General features: G+C 42.7%; 2 protein-coding genes across 4 annotated transcripts in view; one reads left to right on the forward strand and one right to left on the reverse strand.

Annotated features, from left to right (window-relative positions):
- Nucleotides 1–18,772, reverse strand: ENTPD5 (ectonucleoside triphosphate diphosphohydrolase 5 (inactive)). 3 transcript variants are annotated; one of them, XM_042814364.1, is made up of 14 exons: nt 18,715–18,772; nt 15,399–15,676; nt 14,097–14,176; nt 12,484–12,627; nt 12,032–12,107; nt 10,972–11,007; nt 10,021–10,109; nt 7,319–7,398; nt 5,783–5,844; nt 5,245–5,346; nt 4,259–4,399; nt 3,867–3,923; nt 2,954–3,069; nt 1–2,771 (listed from the first exon to the last, which is right to left on the reverse strand). In XM_042814364.1, exons 2-14 carry the CDS (start codon nt 15,658–15,660, stop codon nt 2,685–2,687), a joined length of 1,332 nt encoding a protein of 443 aa, XP_042670298.1. In that variant the 5' UTR covers nt 15,661–15,676; nt 18,715–18,772; the 3' UTR covers nt 1–2,684. The 3 variants fall into 3 exon arrangements, with proteins under 3 accessions (XP_042670298.1, XP_042670297.1, XP_042670296.1); XM_042814363.1 differs by lacking the exon at nt 18,715–18,772 and adding an exon at nt 18,191–18,294; XM_042814362.1 differs by lacking the exon at nt 18,715–18,772 and adding an exon at nt 17,742–17,956.
- BBOF1 (basal body orientation factor 1) overlaps nt 18,061–20,001 on the forward strand; it is a 10,129-nt gene continuing 8,188 nt past the window's right edge. The window contains exons 1-3 of the mRNA XM_042813603.1: nt 18,061–18,108; nt 18,420–19,152; nt 19,261–19,403. Of these exons, the coding sequence (XP_042669537.1) occupies nt 18,061–18,108; nt 18,420–19,152; nt 19,261–19,403 (924 nt within the window). The remainder of the gene's footprint in view (nt 18,109–18,419; nt 19,153–19,260; nt 19,404–20,001) is intronic.

The raw sequence follows: 20,001 nt of genomic DNA on the forward strand, positions 1-20,001 counted from the left end.
TATTGTTAAAAATGCTTTAATTACTAAAATAGAAAATCAAGGTATTCTGTCTTATGTTCCAAATGCCAGCCCTCCTGCATTAGACATTTGAGATTCACAACATTGAGTGAGCACTGCTACTGGGTGAGATTTGTAGATACGGTAACCAGTATCAGGAATTAAAATCACAAATAATTAAACATAAGTTTTGTACTGAAAGCCATCACTCGTGCTTCCTCAGTCACACATACTAAGCAGTTCCTGGTAGTCAGGATAAGAGACTTAACAAAGGAGAAGATAAAAATCAGCGGTGCAAGTAGAACTCTTCCCTTAAAAGGCTGCTTAGTTTTTAGTTAAGCTAATAAATAAAATCATTGCACTAGAGTGCGAGGACATGACTGGCTTCCCTATATCCTCAGTCCACTTTTAGTAATTCAGATGTAAACAGTAAGAGCTCAATTCTGCAATTTCTTCTAAAAGAAACCTTTGAGCTTAGTTTTTGTTTCTCTTGTGACTGCAGGATCAGACCCCTGGTAGAGAGCAGCAGGTGTGTTTCAGCTAATGAATTGTGCCACTGACAAATGAAGGCCCTGAGCATTCAGATTTAATGCAACTTTGGTACAGGATAATGGATGCTCCCACCTAGGATCTGTAGTACCAGAGTTTGAGGCAAAGAAAAGAAACTTTCTCCACACAGTATGTCTTCTTCTAGATATCCTCCCTCAGGACAAAACCAAACCCTCAGGTACTTGTCAGGGCTAGGCTTTATTCACTTGGCAGATAACTTCTGCTTGTGCCTTAAAAATAATACCCCACCTTGCTTTTGTGTTTGAAGTACAGCCTCACTGCTTGTGGTTCTTGGCCTCGGGATCTGCTAAGAGAGTTTATCATAGCACTGGCTCAGACTGGAAGCCTTTGATTCATTACATTAGCTACTTCTCAGGAGTAACATGCTTGGCTATTAATCACTGCAACCTTCTTTGTGTTCTCCAAAGAATACAAAGGTGAAGAAAATTGGTCATTCAGAAGATGAATATGCTTTTTGTCACCTTGTTGTTGAAACCATGCATGCAGACCATGCACTAAGTTTTGCCAAATGGTAAGCAGGGGAATAAGAAAGGTTCCTCATAAAGAAAAGGCTGGATTCCATGGCTACTTTCTTCCTTCTCAAACAAATTGTTGTAGTGACAGAGGAACAGAAGTTTGCTGTGGTGCTGATGCATTTCCTAACGTGCATCTCTCTAACTGATTCTGGTAAGGAGCACAAGTAGGGTGCTCATTTCATATTCCAAAGAAACAGTCTGAGTTTACAGCAAGGTGTCAAAAGTGGGACAGTTATAGGCTGCTTCCACCCTGCTCCTTGGACTTGGTGCTGACCAAGCTTGTTCAATCAAAAGCATGCTTTGCATCCTAACACCATAAAACCTGAGGCAGGGAAATGGGATAACTTAATCAGCCATCGCCAGACTTGTGCTGCTAATTAGAGGAAAATGACCAGTGTTCATAGTAAGGCAAATTCCTAGGACTCCAACCTACTTGCTGAGTTTAGTTAGGATTTGAATGCACTATTTCTTCCTCATGCTGGGCATTAACAATTATTTTCAAATCCATATTCCAGAGAAGGTAGTGTGAGACCAATCTTGGGTTTTACCAAAGTGAAAAAGATGTGGTCTAATATACATGTAAGTGCAAATGCCTGAAAAGAACAAAGTGTTTGTCATAAGGCAGGGGTAAATGAAAACTCTGTTCCTAAGCCTGTGCTAAGTTCATCTTTAAGTTCCATATTCCATATTGAACAGATGTAGTCAAGGCAATGTGAACTATTACATCAGACACTTCGTCCGATCCCATCCTTAATTTCCTTGTGGTGTAATGCGACGAGCATTTCTTCTGGCAGTGGAGTTTCAATATCTGGCACATGTACATATCTTGCTGCCTAGTTTTGTGCCTGCACAACTGTGTGTTACAAGTGTAGATGCTAAAATGAATCAAGGCCTGACATCCAGATGTGCAGCCATACAGTACAAACTTACAAAGGGCAGCACAAAGGTAGTCATGCAGTCTGTCAGCACAGATGTTGCTTAAGAAACTACTGCTGAAAGAAATGCTTGGTGTGGTACAGCCTATGTTTCAGCCAATACCTTTCCTAAAATTATACCCGAAGAGTGCTTATAGAAAGGCTGATGTCATCTTGTAATATATTAGCTAACAGTTGGGTACTTTGAACACTGAGGCTGGGAGCATCCAGGGTTATTGTTTAATTTTCTCTGAATGGCTGTTGGTGTCATGTGCAATTTCTGTATTTAATGTCTTGCAAGCAAACTTCAGTACTGTATGCTTAAAGTAAATGGGGGAGGAGAAATACCATCTGTAATTTACCACCACGTCCCAAACATGCTGTGCTTTTAGCAATGGGATGCTATACAAATGTGCTGGTGAACGCTGGCTTTGAGTCTCTTGCAGATATACTGCAGGAGTTTAGGCCTTTTGACTTTCAGAAGGCAGCTTCTGGATTATTTGTGACAATCACAATTATATTGTGTCAACTTTCATTATGTGCAATGCCAATCCCAGGTGAGGATCTGTTTTATAGCTTTGGTCCATTTTCCTCTCTGTGATTGACTCCCGTTGGATAACATACCTGGTGATTTCAGTTTGCTTTCTCAAACTTTCAGAAATGCTGAAATCCATAGGAATGTCACAGTTCAATATGTTATCCCCAGAGACTGCAATAAGTGAAAGGTAGCACCCAAAGTCCAGCTTGTCTCTATGTTGTTCACTTTTTTTGTTAACTATAAAAGGAAAAAAAGCAATTGTTACCAACAATGTTCCCAATATGTTGAGAGTTGCACATGACAGCAACTACACATAGCAACCCTGGAAAGACTTAGTAGCTAGTTAGCCAGAAAAATGAACCACTGCATGTTGTTTGATAGAGAAATTGGAAAGCTGGTTTTGGGATTGAACCTCTCACCTGTAAGAGTGTGTTGTCTCTAAATCCAAAACCTTCCTTTAATAAAGCAGTGATGTAAGTGAGATCCATGCAGAGGAAAGGACTGGCTGAGCTGAACCTCTCCATGTTATCACAGACTAGAGAAAGAAAAAATAATTTAAAAAAAAATCAGCAAAATAAAGGGGCTTCTGAAATGACCTTAAGCCAAAATCCACTAAAACACATCACCTACTTCTATATGACACATGGTATATACTACACAGCTGTTCTATAAAGTTAGAGAGTAAATGATACAGTAATTACAGTTTCTCTTAACTCTATCAGAAGTGTATGTTTTGTTACAGCAACATAGTTCATATTGCTCTTTTGAAGATTGAACCTGTGCTCAATCAGTAGCTGCCAGGGTAATTGCTTGGTAGACTGCTTATTTTAAGAATGTGGCAACATTTATCTTCCTTAGTCTGTCCAAAAATGGCTCTAGTAACAGATTCCACCTTCTGGGCTGACAGCTGCTTTTAATTTTAAATTTTCAACCATATGCCCAAGAGACTATTGCCCAAACAACCACTCACACTGCAGCAAAGATTCCACAACAAGGGTTACAGTGACTAGGAAGTGCATTTACAACAAGCATCATCTTTTAGATGGAAATGTACTGTTTTGTGCTGACATTTATAAGCTGTTTCCCTTATTTCCTGAACAGAACTGCAAAGATGCTACCACTTTCCCTCTTGTTACTGTTCTTCAATACTTTATTCAGCAACAGTTAGAGGTATGGCGTAACAGAAGGTAAGTAGCAAGACATGGAAGTGTAAGTGAAATAAAGGCTGAACAGTCATTTTTTTCAAGTCAAATACATGAAGTACTGCCTTGTAAACATTCATCTTTAATGATTTATCCTCCCCAACAGTTTCCCATGTTTGATGATAGTTACCTTCTTTGGCTTTTCTTTCAAAATCTCTCACTTCCAGAACTCCTCCCTGTTCATAATCTGAAAAGAAAGAGGTGAGACAGTATCTTCATAAACCTGCAAGCAGTTGAGTTCTAAATCTAAGCAGACTCTGGGGTACAACTCTGTGATGATGGGCCAGGAGTGAAGTCCTTGGTAACAATGAACAGAGCAGCAAGCATAAGTAGCATTCAGAGCACTAGTCTCTTCTGTCAAATTCCAAATACCAAAAATGAGGGTTACAGGAAGGCATTTTGTGTGTTTCCTTTTCCTTAGACATCTTGCGCCATTTCCCTGCTTCACCTGTCTCCATCTTCAGGGTTCTACCTTCTGGTTGGCATGCTCACATGTAGTAGATTACCCCAGACCAGTTTTACCTATTAGGTTGGTGTCAGCTGCTCGATCATAGTAATAGGAGAAAGCATAGAAGGAACTTCCACGAATCTCATCTGGTTGGTGCAGTTTTCCTTTGACAACCTTCAGTACTTCCAGATAGCAAGGTTTGAATCCTGTCTCTCCTGCCAGGACAAAGACAGATAAGGTGAGCCTAAGAGGCACATCCAGGAGATGGAGGAATTGGTGGCAAGAGTGAAAAGGGGAAGAAGCAGAGATTAAAGAATCAGGGGAGTTGAGAAGAGCTTAGATAGACTCTCCATAATCCAGTGTGGTACCTGCATGGAGCAAGCACTCTAGATCACCATCCTCAAGTGGAACTTGCTAAAGCAGTTCACAGCAGTATCTGATAGGCAAGCTGAGCATACTAGGGTAGGTGCATGAAATGCTTCCTCTTTAGGCAAAGCTCCCATTGCTGTGTTCTGTGGTCAGCAGAATCTCATTTGTTTGCTACCACCTGCAAGGTAAAGCTTTACTTTCCTTCCCCTTCACATTGTAGTTTATAAGTCACACACACTCAATCAAGCACAGCAATCTTGTTTCCTACTGTAAAGCAAAGCAGTGTCAGTCACCAAAGGGGACTGTTTTAGTCACTGCTGGTAGCAGCTTCTTGCTTTGCTTGCAGCATTAGAGACAGTATTCTTAAGAAAGAGTTCCACAAGAGGATACTCTTCAGTCTACCAGTTGTTGTACCCTAACACAGCCAGAGAACTCAGCTCCAAGCCTCAGAAAGAACTCTCCTGTTTGTATGAGTAACTAATGTTTCCTATTAAGGCAGTGTATAGCAAGCACAGGCCAGCTACTCTTGTGGCTTCAGATCATTCTTTGGCTCTATCAAAGCTCCATAGGTCTATGATTGGAGAAGTATCCTTCACACTGTAAGATAACTGACAGAGTATTTGTCAAGAAAAAACGCAGATGCTGGAGGCAAGACTTGTCTTACAAGAAGCAACAAGTTGCTTTATTTTACCTTCTTTGTTGCCCCCATACCGGTACTTCACTCCCCCAAAGTGCCACTCTGCTTCCAGTTGCTTTGGCAAACAAGAGCTGCGGAACATTTGTCCATCTGCAACTGGAAATGAGAGGGTCAGGAAGGATAAATTTTAATGCAGTTACCAGTGTGCAAAGCCAGAAAAGAAAAGGCTGAAAGACCTTCATTAAGGTCTTCAGGCAAAAGTAAGGAAGTCTGAACTGTGCAACCTACTCAGGTAACCTTATGCTGTTTGCATTTATGTGAAAGCTGGTAAAGCTGTATATTGATGGCTGGCTATGTATTTAGTGTGTGCATTTCTGGAATTTACCCTCAGTCTCGCTGCTAGTTGAAACTGGAAAAGCAGCTTTCTCACATGACATTCCTAGAAAAAAAGCAGTAGGCTCAGTTTCTGGACAGATCTATACCAGGAAAAGTGTGAAATCTAGCAGTGAAGGCATATGAAATGGGTTGCTGATGCAAGACTAAGCCTACTTATCTCTTCAGAAATCTTCAGTGTTTTCTTATCTGGACATACCTTCTGTATCCAAAGCTCCAAGAGTTGCTAGTCTGGCAGCTTTTAATCCAAAACCCAAATAGCTGCAAAAACAAAAGAAAACATTTCAGTTTTTAATTCTTGCACTTTTGATATGTTTCATCCATAACTCTTCCTAAATCCTGGAACACTCAAATCAAACCTTTTCTTTGTTTCCCACTATTCTATGCAAAGGAAATAGAGAGTTCTCTTTGCCTGAACAGCTCCAAGTCCCAAAATTACAGATGCCAAGGCACATTATGCTGTAAGATGGGTAAATTTTAAACTGCAGAAAGTGGTTAGAGTTGGTGTGACATTTCTACAGGACATTATTTGAAATGTAAAAATGCATTAGTCTTAAAAACCAGGGATAAATAAAGTTATGTGAGGAGTGCAGGGGAATAGTATGGCCATTCCTACATTATATGCATAAGACTCTTAACAGGTGCTCTTAACAGAACTAACAAAACTGCACACTGTCCCACTATAATGAGGATGTGTCTTCCTATGAAGTTGGCCTCTGTTTGACTTCATATAATACCACTATACTGCAAGCTAGGGTTGTGAACAACACTTATGAGAATATCGTTACGTGTTACTGGCTGTAACAACGCAGCTAGATTAAATCCCTGCTGGCCTTTCATTTCCATTTCTCTTTGACTACCTATCTTTTTAGTAATGTTAATGCAAGTTTTTACGTAATAACCAGGGTTAAATTGATCTCTGTCTTCCCCATTTTTATGAGATTATTTTAAATCCCAATTATTGCAAGCGATAGAATTTGTTGGTAAATACAGCAATTGGTTACTTTCATAAATTCAAGTAGTGTGAGAGGAGGACTGTTAAACCAGCTTTGCTGTCAAGTAAACATATTCTGCAGTTAACTGAAATGATATTCTTTGCCCCAGTAGCTGTGTGCTGAGACAAACTCTATCATGCATGGTTGAGTTCTATATAGATAATGAAGGGAAACTCTGGGTATCACTGCAGACATCTCAGATACCTGTTTGCATAATTCAGTAAGCACAATTACATTCTGTCAAGCCAAGAATCCCCACAGCTGGCTCAAGAGTCTGTGCTCCATGTTGTGTATTAGCTGTCTCATTGGTTTACATCAGTCTAAGTTTTACTTTTTATCCAGTTACTAAAGAGATGGGCTATTTGGAATTGAGAACTAGGAATTTAATTAATTTAATTTAATTCTGACTGCTGGCACAACATCTACTATTCTGTTTGTTCCAGAATATTTGGCTTGAACCAAGTAATAAAAATTCTTAAACAGAGTACTCATAATGCTTCTTTTCCTTTGAAGGACTATTAGTACTTTGCAGTAATAATAACCTGGAGTATTTCCAGCCTACTGTCATGTTTCAGTTCAACTAATGTTTCAAGCAGGTAAAAAAAAATACAGTAAATAAATCATAGTCCCAACAGCAACACAACACAACAGACACAGCAGACAACACAAACATTTCTGGTCTCAGAGGCTGCAGAGAGATTGATTCTCCAACTAGAGCCAGCAGCCTTTTTGCTCCTCACCTGTGGGTATAGAGCTTGTAGGTGCTGTTAAACATTTCAAATGAGGTAAGAAAATCACTAGGGCTTTCCTTCAGGGTTTCCTAAAAATTAAGTAAAAGAAGAAAACTTTTAGTTGTAATTATGCAACAAAAAATAAATAACTGATAGATGTAATATCACAGATATACCCTTTGAAAACAAAAAAAAGTTTTCCAGTGGTGCCTGCTGCTGTAATGCTTGCAGTATTTAACACGGAGTTTATTTATTTGCATCTTTGTGTTACTGCAGTGAATAATAGGGAAACGAAACAGATCAGGATGAAAATACTCTTTAATTCACTTAGTTTTTCAGAGTACTTGTATGCTTTCCTATATATACACACAGAGTCCCCACTGAAATCAACTGCACTTGAAGCACTATGAACTTTTCCAAGCCAGGCTGGAGATCTTAATTCAGGCACAGAGAAGAATCTAAAAATGCCAATTAAAGTATAAACCAGATTTTTCCCAAGTTGAATTATTTCCAGATAGTCAAAGAAACACTGTGAACATTGACTCTCAGCTTTTGCACTTCTTTGCACTCCTGGTTTAAATGTTTCCATCCTACCCTCGGCTCTCACTTCACTATTTCATCTTCTCCCGTTCAGAGTGTTCCCTCTCTGTGCACGTTTGCCCCACTGATACTCAGTCTCTATTTCCTTGCCACGCTGACTCTCATTCTTGTAAATCTGAACCTGTTCTGGACTCATTTACTGTTCCTTTCTGTTTCCAGTCCCTGAGGCCTTAACCTTTCCTCTGCTTCCTCTAACCTCATCCTCCCATCCCTTCTTGGCTCCATGCCTTCATATCAGACACTGCTGCTCTGGGCCAAACAGCAGAATCTCAGGACTGAACCTTCAGAGTCACTGCTGCTGTTCCAGTAACCAGACAGAGCAAAAGACAGATCTGCAATTACAGAGTGCTGGAGGGCAGCCTGCGTGACACTGACAGAGGTTTGGCAGTATTTAGCTTAAGTCTCTTCTGAACAAATATAGACTGGTTTGTTTTTGGTGTTGGGTAGATTTGTGTAGGAGTGGCAGTGACCCTTGAGCCTGCCATATTCTGAATTCTGTTCCTAAATCTTATGTCACAAAAACTTTAAAAAAGGAGAGTCCTGAAAAAAAAAAATTGATTGGAGAAAACAACTGTTTTCGTGTCCTTTGCATTCATGAAAATGTAGAATTCTTCACACAGTCCCAGGTGAGGCAGGCACTAGACAAATGATTTCATAATTATTATGGTTGAATTTTAGTTGCTTATAACTTTGGCAATAGCCAAATCATGAAAAGCATAGCAGTGTTAAAACAGCTCTTTGCAGTTACCATTCTGCATCTTCTATTTGCTTGCAAATCTTTCATTAATGAATCTCCTAGTATTACAGTGTTGTTTCTTAAAAAAATAATATGAAAGCAAATATGCAACTGCCTCAGGTTATAGGAGGAAAAAAACCTCTTCAAATCAAGGGACAAAATTCTGTCACATGGGCAGAATTTTTCAGAAGCATCCTGAGCTATATGTGTGCTTTTTGGTGTGAAATTGATAACATAGGCTTGCAGCAGGCACAACATACAACTAGGATACATGAAGCCTTACTCCAAACCACTCTACTATTCACACTGTTGGCCCTCGTCAGTAGCAAACCTTCAAGGCCTTTTCCTGCAAAGCCATAAGGAGAAGTTTGAATCCTGAGCTGCAGTCCAGCCTCCTTTAAAGCTCTATTTAGTCTCTAAAACCCTGACACATAACACCCTTTCCTGTTGGTCCAATGCCCAGTTCAGCAGGTGTTATCAGTACAAAACAGAGGACAAGTCCAGAGTACTAGAGGCTCTGCAGAACATGATAAGGTTGCACATCAGGTTTCAACATGACCCACCATGGCAGAACTCAAATATTCTGATATGAAAACCATGTGTTTAGTGGTCCCCAAACACCTATTTGAGAATTTCCATTCTTGTAAGCAAAATATGTTACACTACTTCAGAAATAGCAAGAGGGACAAAAACAACTTGGCAATATGGAGGTACTGAATGCTGTAGCATCCCTCCACTGTTTAACATCCATGTAATTTTCCCATGCAATTTTCATACTTGGGTCCCAATTCAGACCTTCTAAAGAGATACAGAATTTCTGAAAAATCCAGCAGAGATGGGGAGAGTCCCCCAGAGACAAGAATTCTCCAGGAAACGAGAAGGAACAGGTAAGTAAACAAAGAGGGAGTAGCTGTGCTATTAGAAGTAAAAACAGTTGCTCCATCAGACAACTATCCCACCCTGCCACATTTAGTGAGGATCTGGAATGGAAAGAAATGATAACTCAGAAGAGACCCTAATTTGCTGTAATATGTAAGAATATTCCCTAAAAATATGCTACATTTATCAAATGCAAAGTAATTGTCTTTCATTCATGGGGATTTTTCAGCCTAAGTCTAGAAAACAAAGGCTAATTCTCTTTGGTTTTACACATTTGCTTGCTTTCTTTTTCCTGCCTACTTATCCAGGCTTCTTTGTTTGCAAGTGCCTATCAGCCAACTGCTGATGTCAAAGGGAAGGCTGTGCAGATGTTGACTATATCAGAGATGTTCTGCTTGTGCCAGAGCTGACAAAATGAGAGCACAGAGCCCAGCTGTGCCCATGTCTTCCCACTGGCATTGTGGTCTCGACTCGTATGCTTACAGCCACTCCTCACCTCAAACCGTGGCAGAAATGTGATCTGGGTTGAGGCTCCTCCCAAGTCCAGGGTCCCAGTAGTGTGCTGGTTATGGCCAGACAGCTGCCCTGCAAACCACATCATGTTCAGAACAGCCTGACGTGGCAAAATGCTATAATGCGGATACTGCATGTATGCTCAGCCAACCAACAAATTCCCACATCATGAGGCTGAGTGGGCCTTCAAAGAAAAAACCATCAGAGGAATGTTGTCGTAAAGAAGGTATTAAGAAAATTTCTTCTCTGACTCAAATTTCACATTCTGAGAGACAAAAGCAGATGAATGTTTGGGTATACATGAGAAGCGGAAAGAAAGAGACATAGTAGAAGATTGTCAGGGACAGTGCATAAATTCTGTAATTACCATAGGTGCTCGTCAAGAACAGTAGGAGAATAAAGATATTAGAAAGAGCAGAACAAACTGTTATCATTCCTCTTCACCCAGAACAACATTTTTGAAATTTCTTTGTTTGCTTACTCAGATTTCTGCTGGAACACTGATTTTATTTTCTCTTTGCTAGATTGCACTCTCAGAACTTATTAGAGCACATCGGGCTAATGCATGCTATTGCATCACGTTCACTGCACAGTTCAAAGTGAGATGAAGAATAGCATAACACCCTGTTTCCCATCTTCTAAGAAGTCAGTGGTACCATGGCCCGACATACATTACAGAAACCAGCTTGCCAGTGCCTCCCAGTCCTGAGTAAATCCTAGCACCTTCTGGATCAAGATGCCGCCTTCTTGCTACATGTGGGACTCAGCCTCTGAGACAGAATCTGCCCAAGTCAATCCACTGCTTTAGCACTGTTGCCACAGTGGGGAGGAATAGGAAGGTACAGCAACCAAGGCAGAGGAACACACAGAGAGATCATCTCTGCAGAAGAAACTCAAGTTCAAATGTAAAGAGAAGTTATACAGCATTAGCTACCTGTCAAAAAGTTCACAGTGATCCAGGCTAAAATTCCTGCAGAGAGAAAAAGGAAAAAAAAAAGTCACCACTGAATACTCTGATGACCTCCTGCCCACTTTTACCACCACTCCACATTACTTATTTAGTAATGATTTCCATGTAATGTAATATAATCTCTCTAATATTTTAGACATTAATTCAAACTTACAAGTCAGTTTAATATTACACATTATTGATGTATTAAAAGCTCGTTAGATAGGATATGAACAACATTTGTAGCAGGTATGCAACTGTAGCATACAAAAATCACACAGTAGCAACCACTAAAATGCAAACAGCTGCTCTTGGACTCCAGGAGCTGGCTTGAGGATGGCATGATTATCACCCAAACACAGGGAAACGTGACAGTAGGAGAGGTGGGTTTTAAAACAGAACTTGGCAGGCTACGCTGTGTTCTGTTATGCCTCACAGGTCCTGCTCCCTGTTAGTACCACACTTCTCCTTGATACACGCTTCATCTGTTAATCCTAGTGGCACACTGCGTGTTCCACTGTGCTTCATCAAACACTTGTAAACTTTGTGTTCTTTCTCTTTTTCTCTTGGCCCCCATGGACAGATTTTGCTCTTTAATCTTACTCCATGAATTGGTTGCTTAAGCTTCGTGATAATTCTTTCTGCCTTCCCTGAACAACTTCCAAAAATTCACCATAATGAAATGTTCAGAATTGAATGTGACATCATGGATGGCTTCTATCAGACATCCGTACAGAATTACCCAGGATATGTAGCCAAAATGCATCACTGGTTTGTTCTGCACTGCAAAATCATTTATAAATAGTCATTAACTCCAAGCCTACATATTTTCTTGTATTTTAGGTTACTTCCTTTGCTACTTAACTACCTGCACCATTCCAATCTGATTTATTTATTTATTTTTACATTACTTATTTAGGTTACAAACCAGGCTAGAAATCTTCCTTCCCTCAGTTTAGGTGAGCATTTCCCCTTTAAATTCAGTCATTCCTGCTTCCCCTCCCATTCCTCTTTGCCTTCAGTTTTTCTTCCTTCTAAAACACACCTTCATAAGACCCGTCCATGATGCTAACACTATCTTCTGGAACAAGAAATGGTGACTCCTCAAAGACTTCTTTCACCTGAAGAAAGAGAAAATGATTCAGTTCCTTGGTCTGAACAGTCTTGCTCTGCTCTGACAATGACAGAGAAAAGCTTTCCTTTTCACTGCAGTAGAAAAAAAGTCAAGAGAGCGTGACAAACAAAATTCTTCCTCTTCTAAGGGCCAGTAAAGAAAGCAACGTATCCAAAGTCTCTCTCCCAGAGTCTTCTATCCACACCATGACAGAGGATTTCAGGACCATGCAAGAAAATTTGTGAAGTCTGTGAGTTTCATGCTATGGTGGGATTACAGTTACTTTTCACAGCCGAAATTCGCAGATGGCAACAGACTGGAGAACTGAGCCAGGAAAGATGAAACAGAGCAACAGTATTGTACCCAAAAGATGTTAGTATTACCTCAGAGAGTAGAGCTTGAGCTTTCTCCTCTGACAGTAAGCGCAGTCCAGCTGTGGCTTTTAACACTACTGGAGTCTTCTTCCAGAGATGAGGTGGCACAGCATCTATGGCCATGTCCAGCAATTTTTTGACGGATTCAGCACCCTTAAAGGAAGAAATTGTATTTCTTACAGTTTTCCTTCAGAAAATGTGCCTCCTAACTCCTCAAAACTAGTGAAACTGGTATTCAACAGCAGAAAACATCCACGCCTAAAAGAAGCATAAAAACTGTGCTAGGCATCTCATACAAACCTTAAAGGAAGGTCAGATACATTCAGAGTTATATCCTAGGAGACAGAATTAAATTTCATTGTTTGTGGAAAGTATTTTTGGAAAAGATGGAAGGAAGCATGGGAACTGAGTATCTGACAAACCTAGGCATCTTGTAGTATGATAAAACTAAGTGGTGCAATTACTTACTGATACTGCAAAGGTCAGGGGGGATGTCTGTGGATTTCAGTAAATGCACATAAGAATTCCAAGTAAGTTCATACAAAGTAGCCTAATGACAATGACAGCTGTAGAGTGCTTATCGTATGAGGCACAGACATCACTGCTGGGCTCTCAACTATTTATACTGCTCTAACAATTATAGTTTGGCATTAGCAATAAGCATTCTCCTGTGAAATTTCTAGAAATGTCTGTTGGTGGTGATTTTTCTCTTCTCCTACCCAATAAACAAGACAATTTAGTGAAATCACAAGAGAGCTTATCAAAGTTTTAAAAAAGAGCCATCTACTCTTCCCCAGAGTTTCACACTAAAATTCTTACAGCACTGAATGCAGCTGAGCACATTGCACACTGAAATCTGAAGCTCCCCCTAAGTTAGCCCTAACTCCAGGGCTGCTAAAGCAGGCAAGGCACAGAATCTAATCTATCATTTGCCTGGCATCTCCTTTAGCTTGTGAATGAGCTTGCTGTCAGCAGAAGGGATCTGGAAAATGGCAGCTCAGCTCAGGACTGGCTCTTTGTATCAGCTCGCTTCCTTTAGCTGTCTTCGCCCTGCTGCTCATTTCTGACTCCTGATCAGAGTGGCCTGAAAGAAGCGCACTGCACATGAATTCGCAACCGTATGCATTTGAAAATAAAGAAGGCTGCACCTAACTTCAGTTTCTTATTACAATTCTAAATTGTAAATTTATTAATAAAGTACTAATTAACATACCTGATTGCAGATTATGGATCTGCCCAGCTTTATTTTTTAAAAACTCCATACACGAATAAAAACAAAAGTCCAGAATCAGTAAAACAGGAATTGCCCATACCAAAATCATTACTCAGCTACAGCTGTGATGAAATATTCTCAAAGACATATGATCTAATTAGATATAGCAGTTAAGCAATTAATTAAGCCATTGTTTCACTGATGAAATACATGAAGTAATAGTTTCCATTTTACTGTGTGGAAATTAACTCACAAAAGTGGAGCAATAGGTTTGAAGAGCCAGTAATAGAATCTTTACATTTTTCTTGACTCCCTGCATTACAATTTTGAGTATTTGAACTGCTTGGTAGAATGCAACTGATATTAGTAGAAGGAGGATCAACTCATGGGGAATGAAAGAGAGCCTTACCTTTTCAGGCTGATCAGCATAGGCAGAAAGACCTGGCTTCACAGACTCAAATATTTCCCCTTCCAACTCTGGAAGGATTTCTGCACAAATGAAACATTACATGAAACAATCAACAATTCAAATATATATATATATATATCTTCTTTAGCTTCCAAAAGGTTGTCTGAGGCACTGTTAAAGAAACACTCCTTGATTTCCCCTTGCAAATAATAAATCCCCCAAAATACACAGCTCCTTCATTTCAGAAACATACTTAACAGAACATTGCCCTTGTGTCCTCCAAGTTCATCAACAATTTATTACAAACATAATTAGAAGGATGTTTGTTCATTATGCATTTGTAAGTCACAAGTTGTAGCAATGTAGCATGACTGTTGCCTAATCTTAACGAAATTTCTTTCCTTTCTTGTCCCCAAGCTAAGTGTGAAATATTAATTCATATTAAGGCAATTACAGTCAGCTCCTGATTATTCATAGGTGATTCATCCCATTCATAAAGACAGAGAATGCTGAACAGAGCTGACTGTCCCCAGGCACTTGGCTGCAAAGCCAAACAAATGTGACTTATTGCTCCCAGAGCAGCGTGGCTCTACCATGTATATCTCAGTATTGCATATCATCTATCAGAGTTGGACATTGCACCAGCCCTTCCCAAAGAATGTTGAAATCATGTGAAGCCCACATGAGGTACTACAGTACTGTAGTACACAGGTACTACATGTGGCCCTGAAGGGCTTATTAGCCTTTAACCTTTGCAGATTTGCTGGTTCACAGTACACAAGCTAATTCACCCTCTCGAATTCTGTTTAATGTGCAGCCAAGCTGGGTACCTCCACACCACGTCAGATGTAGATATTCTGTGGTGTGCTGCATCTGCTTACAGTTCTGGAAACTGCCTAGGTGGTTATAATTCTTTAATGTATTGATTTCGTTTTGATATAAAATGTTACATATACAGAATGTAAATATTTATTGATATAATTCCAGGTAACAGGCAACTTGGAAATCTTCCCAATTCAATGGGACATTCCTTTAAACAACTGCACAGGTGAAAGTCTTCAGAAATTCAATATACCCAGAAAGAAACCTCTGGGTTTCTCAAGATGTGCAAGAAAGAACTTTTCACAGTGAAACACCACCATAAATGGCAATCAATCACCCCCCGGAGGATGACCTGAACGATAAACAGGAGAAATCTTCAGTTGATCCCAAATTCCGTATTGATGCAAACAAAATCCTCTCGTGTGGAAACGGAACCTGAGTCAACATGTGGCAGGTGCACAGACTGACACAGGGTCTCACCTGGGCTCTTCTGCACAAAGGTATAAATGTGGATCCGGGTTCCAGTGCTTCCTGCATCAAACATTATGCCATAAAAAGTGTTGGTCTTGGCATTTATAGGGCACGTGTTAGGTGGAAAGAGATCCTGAAACCACATCTCCCTGTTTGAATGGGAAAGAACAGGGGACAAAGAAGAAAAGACCAGTGCTAGAAGGATGGGGAGTCTGGAAGATGTCATCATGCCAGGATCACTTGAGGCGGTCAAGCGTGGGTCAACAGTCATAGAGCTGGTGTAGATCCTGCAGGGAAAAACAAATAGGAAGGAAAGTTACTAAGAGTCCTCTCCTAACCAACTCTGTAGAAAAAGTTCTGTCTCTACACAAATATTCTGCCCTTTGGATAGAAAATAGCTTTTCAGCACCTCATCCACAAGTTATTATTTACTGCATTTTGATGCTAGAACTGCATCTAAGTGTTTTGTTCTTTCACAGTAAAGATTTCTCCATTTCCCAAATGCAGAAGAGTTGAAGTACGAGTTTTCCCCAGTATTTCTAGCTTTTACTTTATTTGGGCATTTTTTTCTCCACTTTGGCTTTAAAAGTCTCAAGTTTTACAGCTCCCAGAAACTCCAGGAAGCCCAAATACTGTCTGAATAGAAGCACCATCAAAGGGGAGCTCAAGGCAGAGCCACTTTGCCCTGATATTTATATGCATGAGATGCTGTGGCAAAACACAAGTATTATTCAAAGAAAGAGAATTTTATCTCAGGCTCTGAGCAGCTTCTGGGAAAGATCAGTGCACAGAGTGAAGGCAGCATCCTGGCTCCCAAGGGCTCCTGTGCTGCACAAGAGGGACCAAGCTGTGATGCGCACCTGGGTTCTGCCTCTCAGTACCTTTCTTCTCTATTTTTCACACTTCTCCCTTCATTTAGTTTCTTCACCCTTTTCTCCTGAGAGTTTTCATTCTCAGAATGAGAAAACAAAACCAAAAAGCACAGTTTTCCAGTGGCCCAGTCATCCCAAACACTCAAATTGCTTACAAGAAGCTCCTAACATCAGTTTCTAGTAAGCCAAGGCCCTTGGGTGAAATCAAGAGTCTCAGTACTGGATATCAGTACTATATCAACAACTATATCTCCTTTCTGTTCTTGTGCATTTCTTTGCAAAAGTTCTTTACTAACAAATGCTAATAAAGAAAAGATGGCTTCATAATGGTGTCTGGTTAAAGAGAAGGAGAATATGTAGCTATCTTCATTGTTCACTTTTGAACAGCAGAAATGAGCCAGATATCCCACCTTGTGCAAAATCACCTGTGTTGACATGCTCACACACAGAAGCTGCACGCATCCCCCCAGACAAGTGCTTACACACCCATTTGCTCATAGCAATGAATGTTCTGCCCCATAAGCCTGCTCATCTGCTCTGTTCAAGCCCTCATCTGCTTCTAGTGCTAGCATTCAATTGTGTTTTAGAGATCCATTCAACCTCACTTGCTCAGCCTCTCTAAATCTTTATTTGCAACCTCTGTCCTATTCTTACCCATTACAATCCCTAACCTCTCTCCTTTCCTTTCTATGTGAATTTGACATAGCTTCTATTTCCCTATACCCTTCACCTATGCCCAGAGAACTCACTCATCCTTCCCTCCCACATTCAACCCTTATACACCTTCCATTATTTCAACCTTTGTTTGTAGTTAGAGCAGAAGGAGATTAACTTTTACCCATTCTCACAAACCACATCATGCTGAGTCATTCTCTGAGTGCCTTTCCAACTCATTCAAGCACTCAGCTATCTCCAGAGCAAACACAGAGCTCAGCCTGTTACACAAGGGGAGCGTTGCTTATCTTCTGTGACCTTTATTTGATTGCACAGGATCCCCTCTGCCTTACAAACACGTTCTGAGAAGAGATTTTATGATTGCACAATGAACAGCCCGGCCATCCCTCTCTGACAGACCAGAAGGTGAAGCTGTTCAGGAGAGGTGTTGATGTATAATGCAAGTATGTTGTTTACTAAACAACCACAGCTAAAACTGAGCACCTGCCTTGAGAACAAACCCCAGAATCTTGTTACAGGCAGCACACGTGACACTTACATAAGCTGCATGATCTCAGTTGATCCCAAAATATCTGACCAACTGCCACCATTAACACATGCTCTTCTTGCCAGGTCTCCTGACTAAACTGCTCCTGTACAAAATGCCTCTTCTGCAGCCCTTCTCAGCCATCCAGCACCATCTCACTCTTCCCATTCTCTACCTCTCCCCTGGCTTCTCCCTTTCTTTCCACCTTCGTCCATCTAAGGTCCCCACTCTCCCCCCACAAAAAATCCCACGACAGTACCTCAGGACCTCCTCCCTCACCTGAAAAGAGAAAAGCACAGAGTCTCTCCGATGAACAGTTCTGACTTTCTAAGCAGATGCACGCCGGCACCCACAAGAAGCAGAGATGGGCAAGGAGAGCACGAGGGCAGCGCCAGCAGAGGGAGATGGCATAGAATAACTGAAATGCCAGTGAAAGACGAATTTGAGCAGTGGGTCAGAAGAAAGGATGGAGGGAACATCTTAGGGTAGAGACAGGCGGGAGGGAGGGGATCGGCCAATGAGAAAGAAAAACTATTTCCAAAAGAGTTTCCGTCCACCAAGGTAAAATCCTCGATGCCGTGAGAATGCAGCGGGACGGATGACACGACGAACAAACAGCCGGGAGAAAGCAAGCGGGGGCACAGGAGTACGAGCGCGGGTTCACGAACGCTAGCGGCCGGCCGGCACCGGCGCGCGGTACCGAGCTGCGCAGCGCACCCGGCACGCACCTGCAGCGGAGCGCCGCTCGCCTCCCGGCTCCCGCCGCACCGCCGTCCTTCAACGCGCCGTTCCGCTGCGGGCCGCGGACGCTGCGACTGGCGGGTCAGCGGGGCGCGGGCTCGAGTTTATCATTACTCGATAGGAGAGGCGGAACACGTTCGGATAGGCGCAGGGAAGCGATGCGAGAAGTTGAAAGTTAACCGAGTTGGACGTTAGTCAAACATTGACCCGCTGTAGCGGCGTGGCACGGGGCACTGCGGGCTCGCGGCACGCACGCCTCGACGCCGACCCCGCAGCCCGCTGGGCCGCTTCCCGCCCCCGGGGCGCTGCCGAGACGCCTCGCCGCCGGCAGCTCTCGCACCTACCGCTCCCTCAGGAGCGCCGGCTCCCGCGGGTAACGGCGCGGACGCGAAGGAGGCGCCACGCGAGCGCCCGTCCCGCGCGGCCCGGCCCCGTCAGCGGGCAGCGCGGGGCCGGATGCGGTTCCCATGGCGACGAGGAGCCGTCCCCCCGCCCGCCGCCCCGCGCTCACCGGCAGCTCGGAGCGCCGCCGGCGCCACATCCCGCCGGTACCGCACGTCACGCAGCGCGCCGCCTGGCGCGGGGGTTGCACGTCGCCGCCCGGTTTCCACGGCAGCGGGCGGTAACGGAAGCCGCGGAATGGAGGGCGGGCGGGCCCCGCTGTGGGAGGCGCGGCTGGCGGAAGCCGAAGCGGGCCGGACCGAGTACCGCGAGGCTGCTCTGCTGCTGGCCCGGCGCAACGCGGAGCTGCTGCAGCGGCAGCGGCACTCGGAGAGGGAGGCGGCGGCCGTGCTGGCGCTCCTCGGGGAGCAGGGCCGGGAGAGGGCGGCGGAGGTGCGAGCCGGGCTGCCGGGTGGGCGCCTTAGCGCCGCTCCGACCGCTCCGAGTCCGAGTACCGAGGGAAGCGGCATCTCCGAAACGAGCTGGAACTACGTAGCTCGCTCCGAAAGTAATGCCTCCTGTATATTTCCATGGAAACTGTAACAGCTGCAAAGAGCACAGTAACGCTATTTGATACGGCAAATTCTCAGCTATAAAACACCATTTTTCAGCGTAGCCACTGCCATTACCTATGCACTTTCGCCAGCCAAGAACAAGGGCCTGCGTGCCACGCTCCTAAACATCTGTACCAGCGGAGGTGATGTGCTGTTGCCACTGCTGAAAGGCACCACCCGCACCTTGCCGTGCTTGCATCCACCGGTTGGTCTCCATTCAACAAAGGTTGATGAATGCCAATGGCAATGGGTGCCATTTTTTCCGCATGACAGAATTCACACTTTTGCTCCATCCCGCCGTTCCATGTCGGACATCGGTCTGTCGGACTGCCCCTCTGCTGCCATCTGTTGTGTGGCAACAACGTGGAGCAGAATATTGCTGGGAAGGTTTAACCTCTACTGCCATAGCTCTAACATCCACTTCTGACCTTGTGGGACATCAACATAAAATAGGAGGCATTACTTTTGGAGCAGAACTCATAAATGATTTAAAAATTCTGTTTAAGGCACAAATCATCAATCCCCAGAACACTGATGGGGTTAAACGACAGGAGACAATGCTCTTGATTGCACCCAATCCTTTTTTCTTGTAGCTATCATGAGTAGTAGCCCTTACTCATCCCTTTTCCAGCTGCTTTACCCTCTTTTCTGAACTGCTTCTCAGTGCTGCACCATTTCCCAAAACAGTAAGGAAGAAAACCCTCCATCCATGTAGTTTTAATTCACAGAACTCTATCTAGTACAGCTGGGTTTTTATTGTTCATGCTTGCACTATTTCCCTTGCTTAGCACAAACCAAGGGTG

This window comes from Centrocercus urophasianus, unplaced genomic scaffold, assembly GCF_019232065.1.
Source record: "Centrocercus urophasianus isolate 14NV4802_14NV808 unplaced genomic scaffold, USGS_Curo_1.0 seq_14, whole genome shotgun sequence".
Taxonomy (NCBI): Eukaryota; Metazoa; Chordata; class Aves; order Galliformes; family Phasianidae; genus Centrocercus; species Centrocercus urophasianus.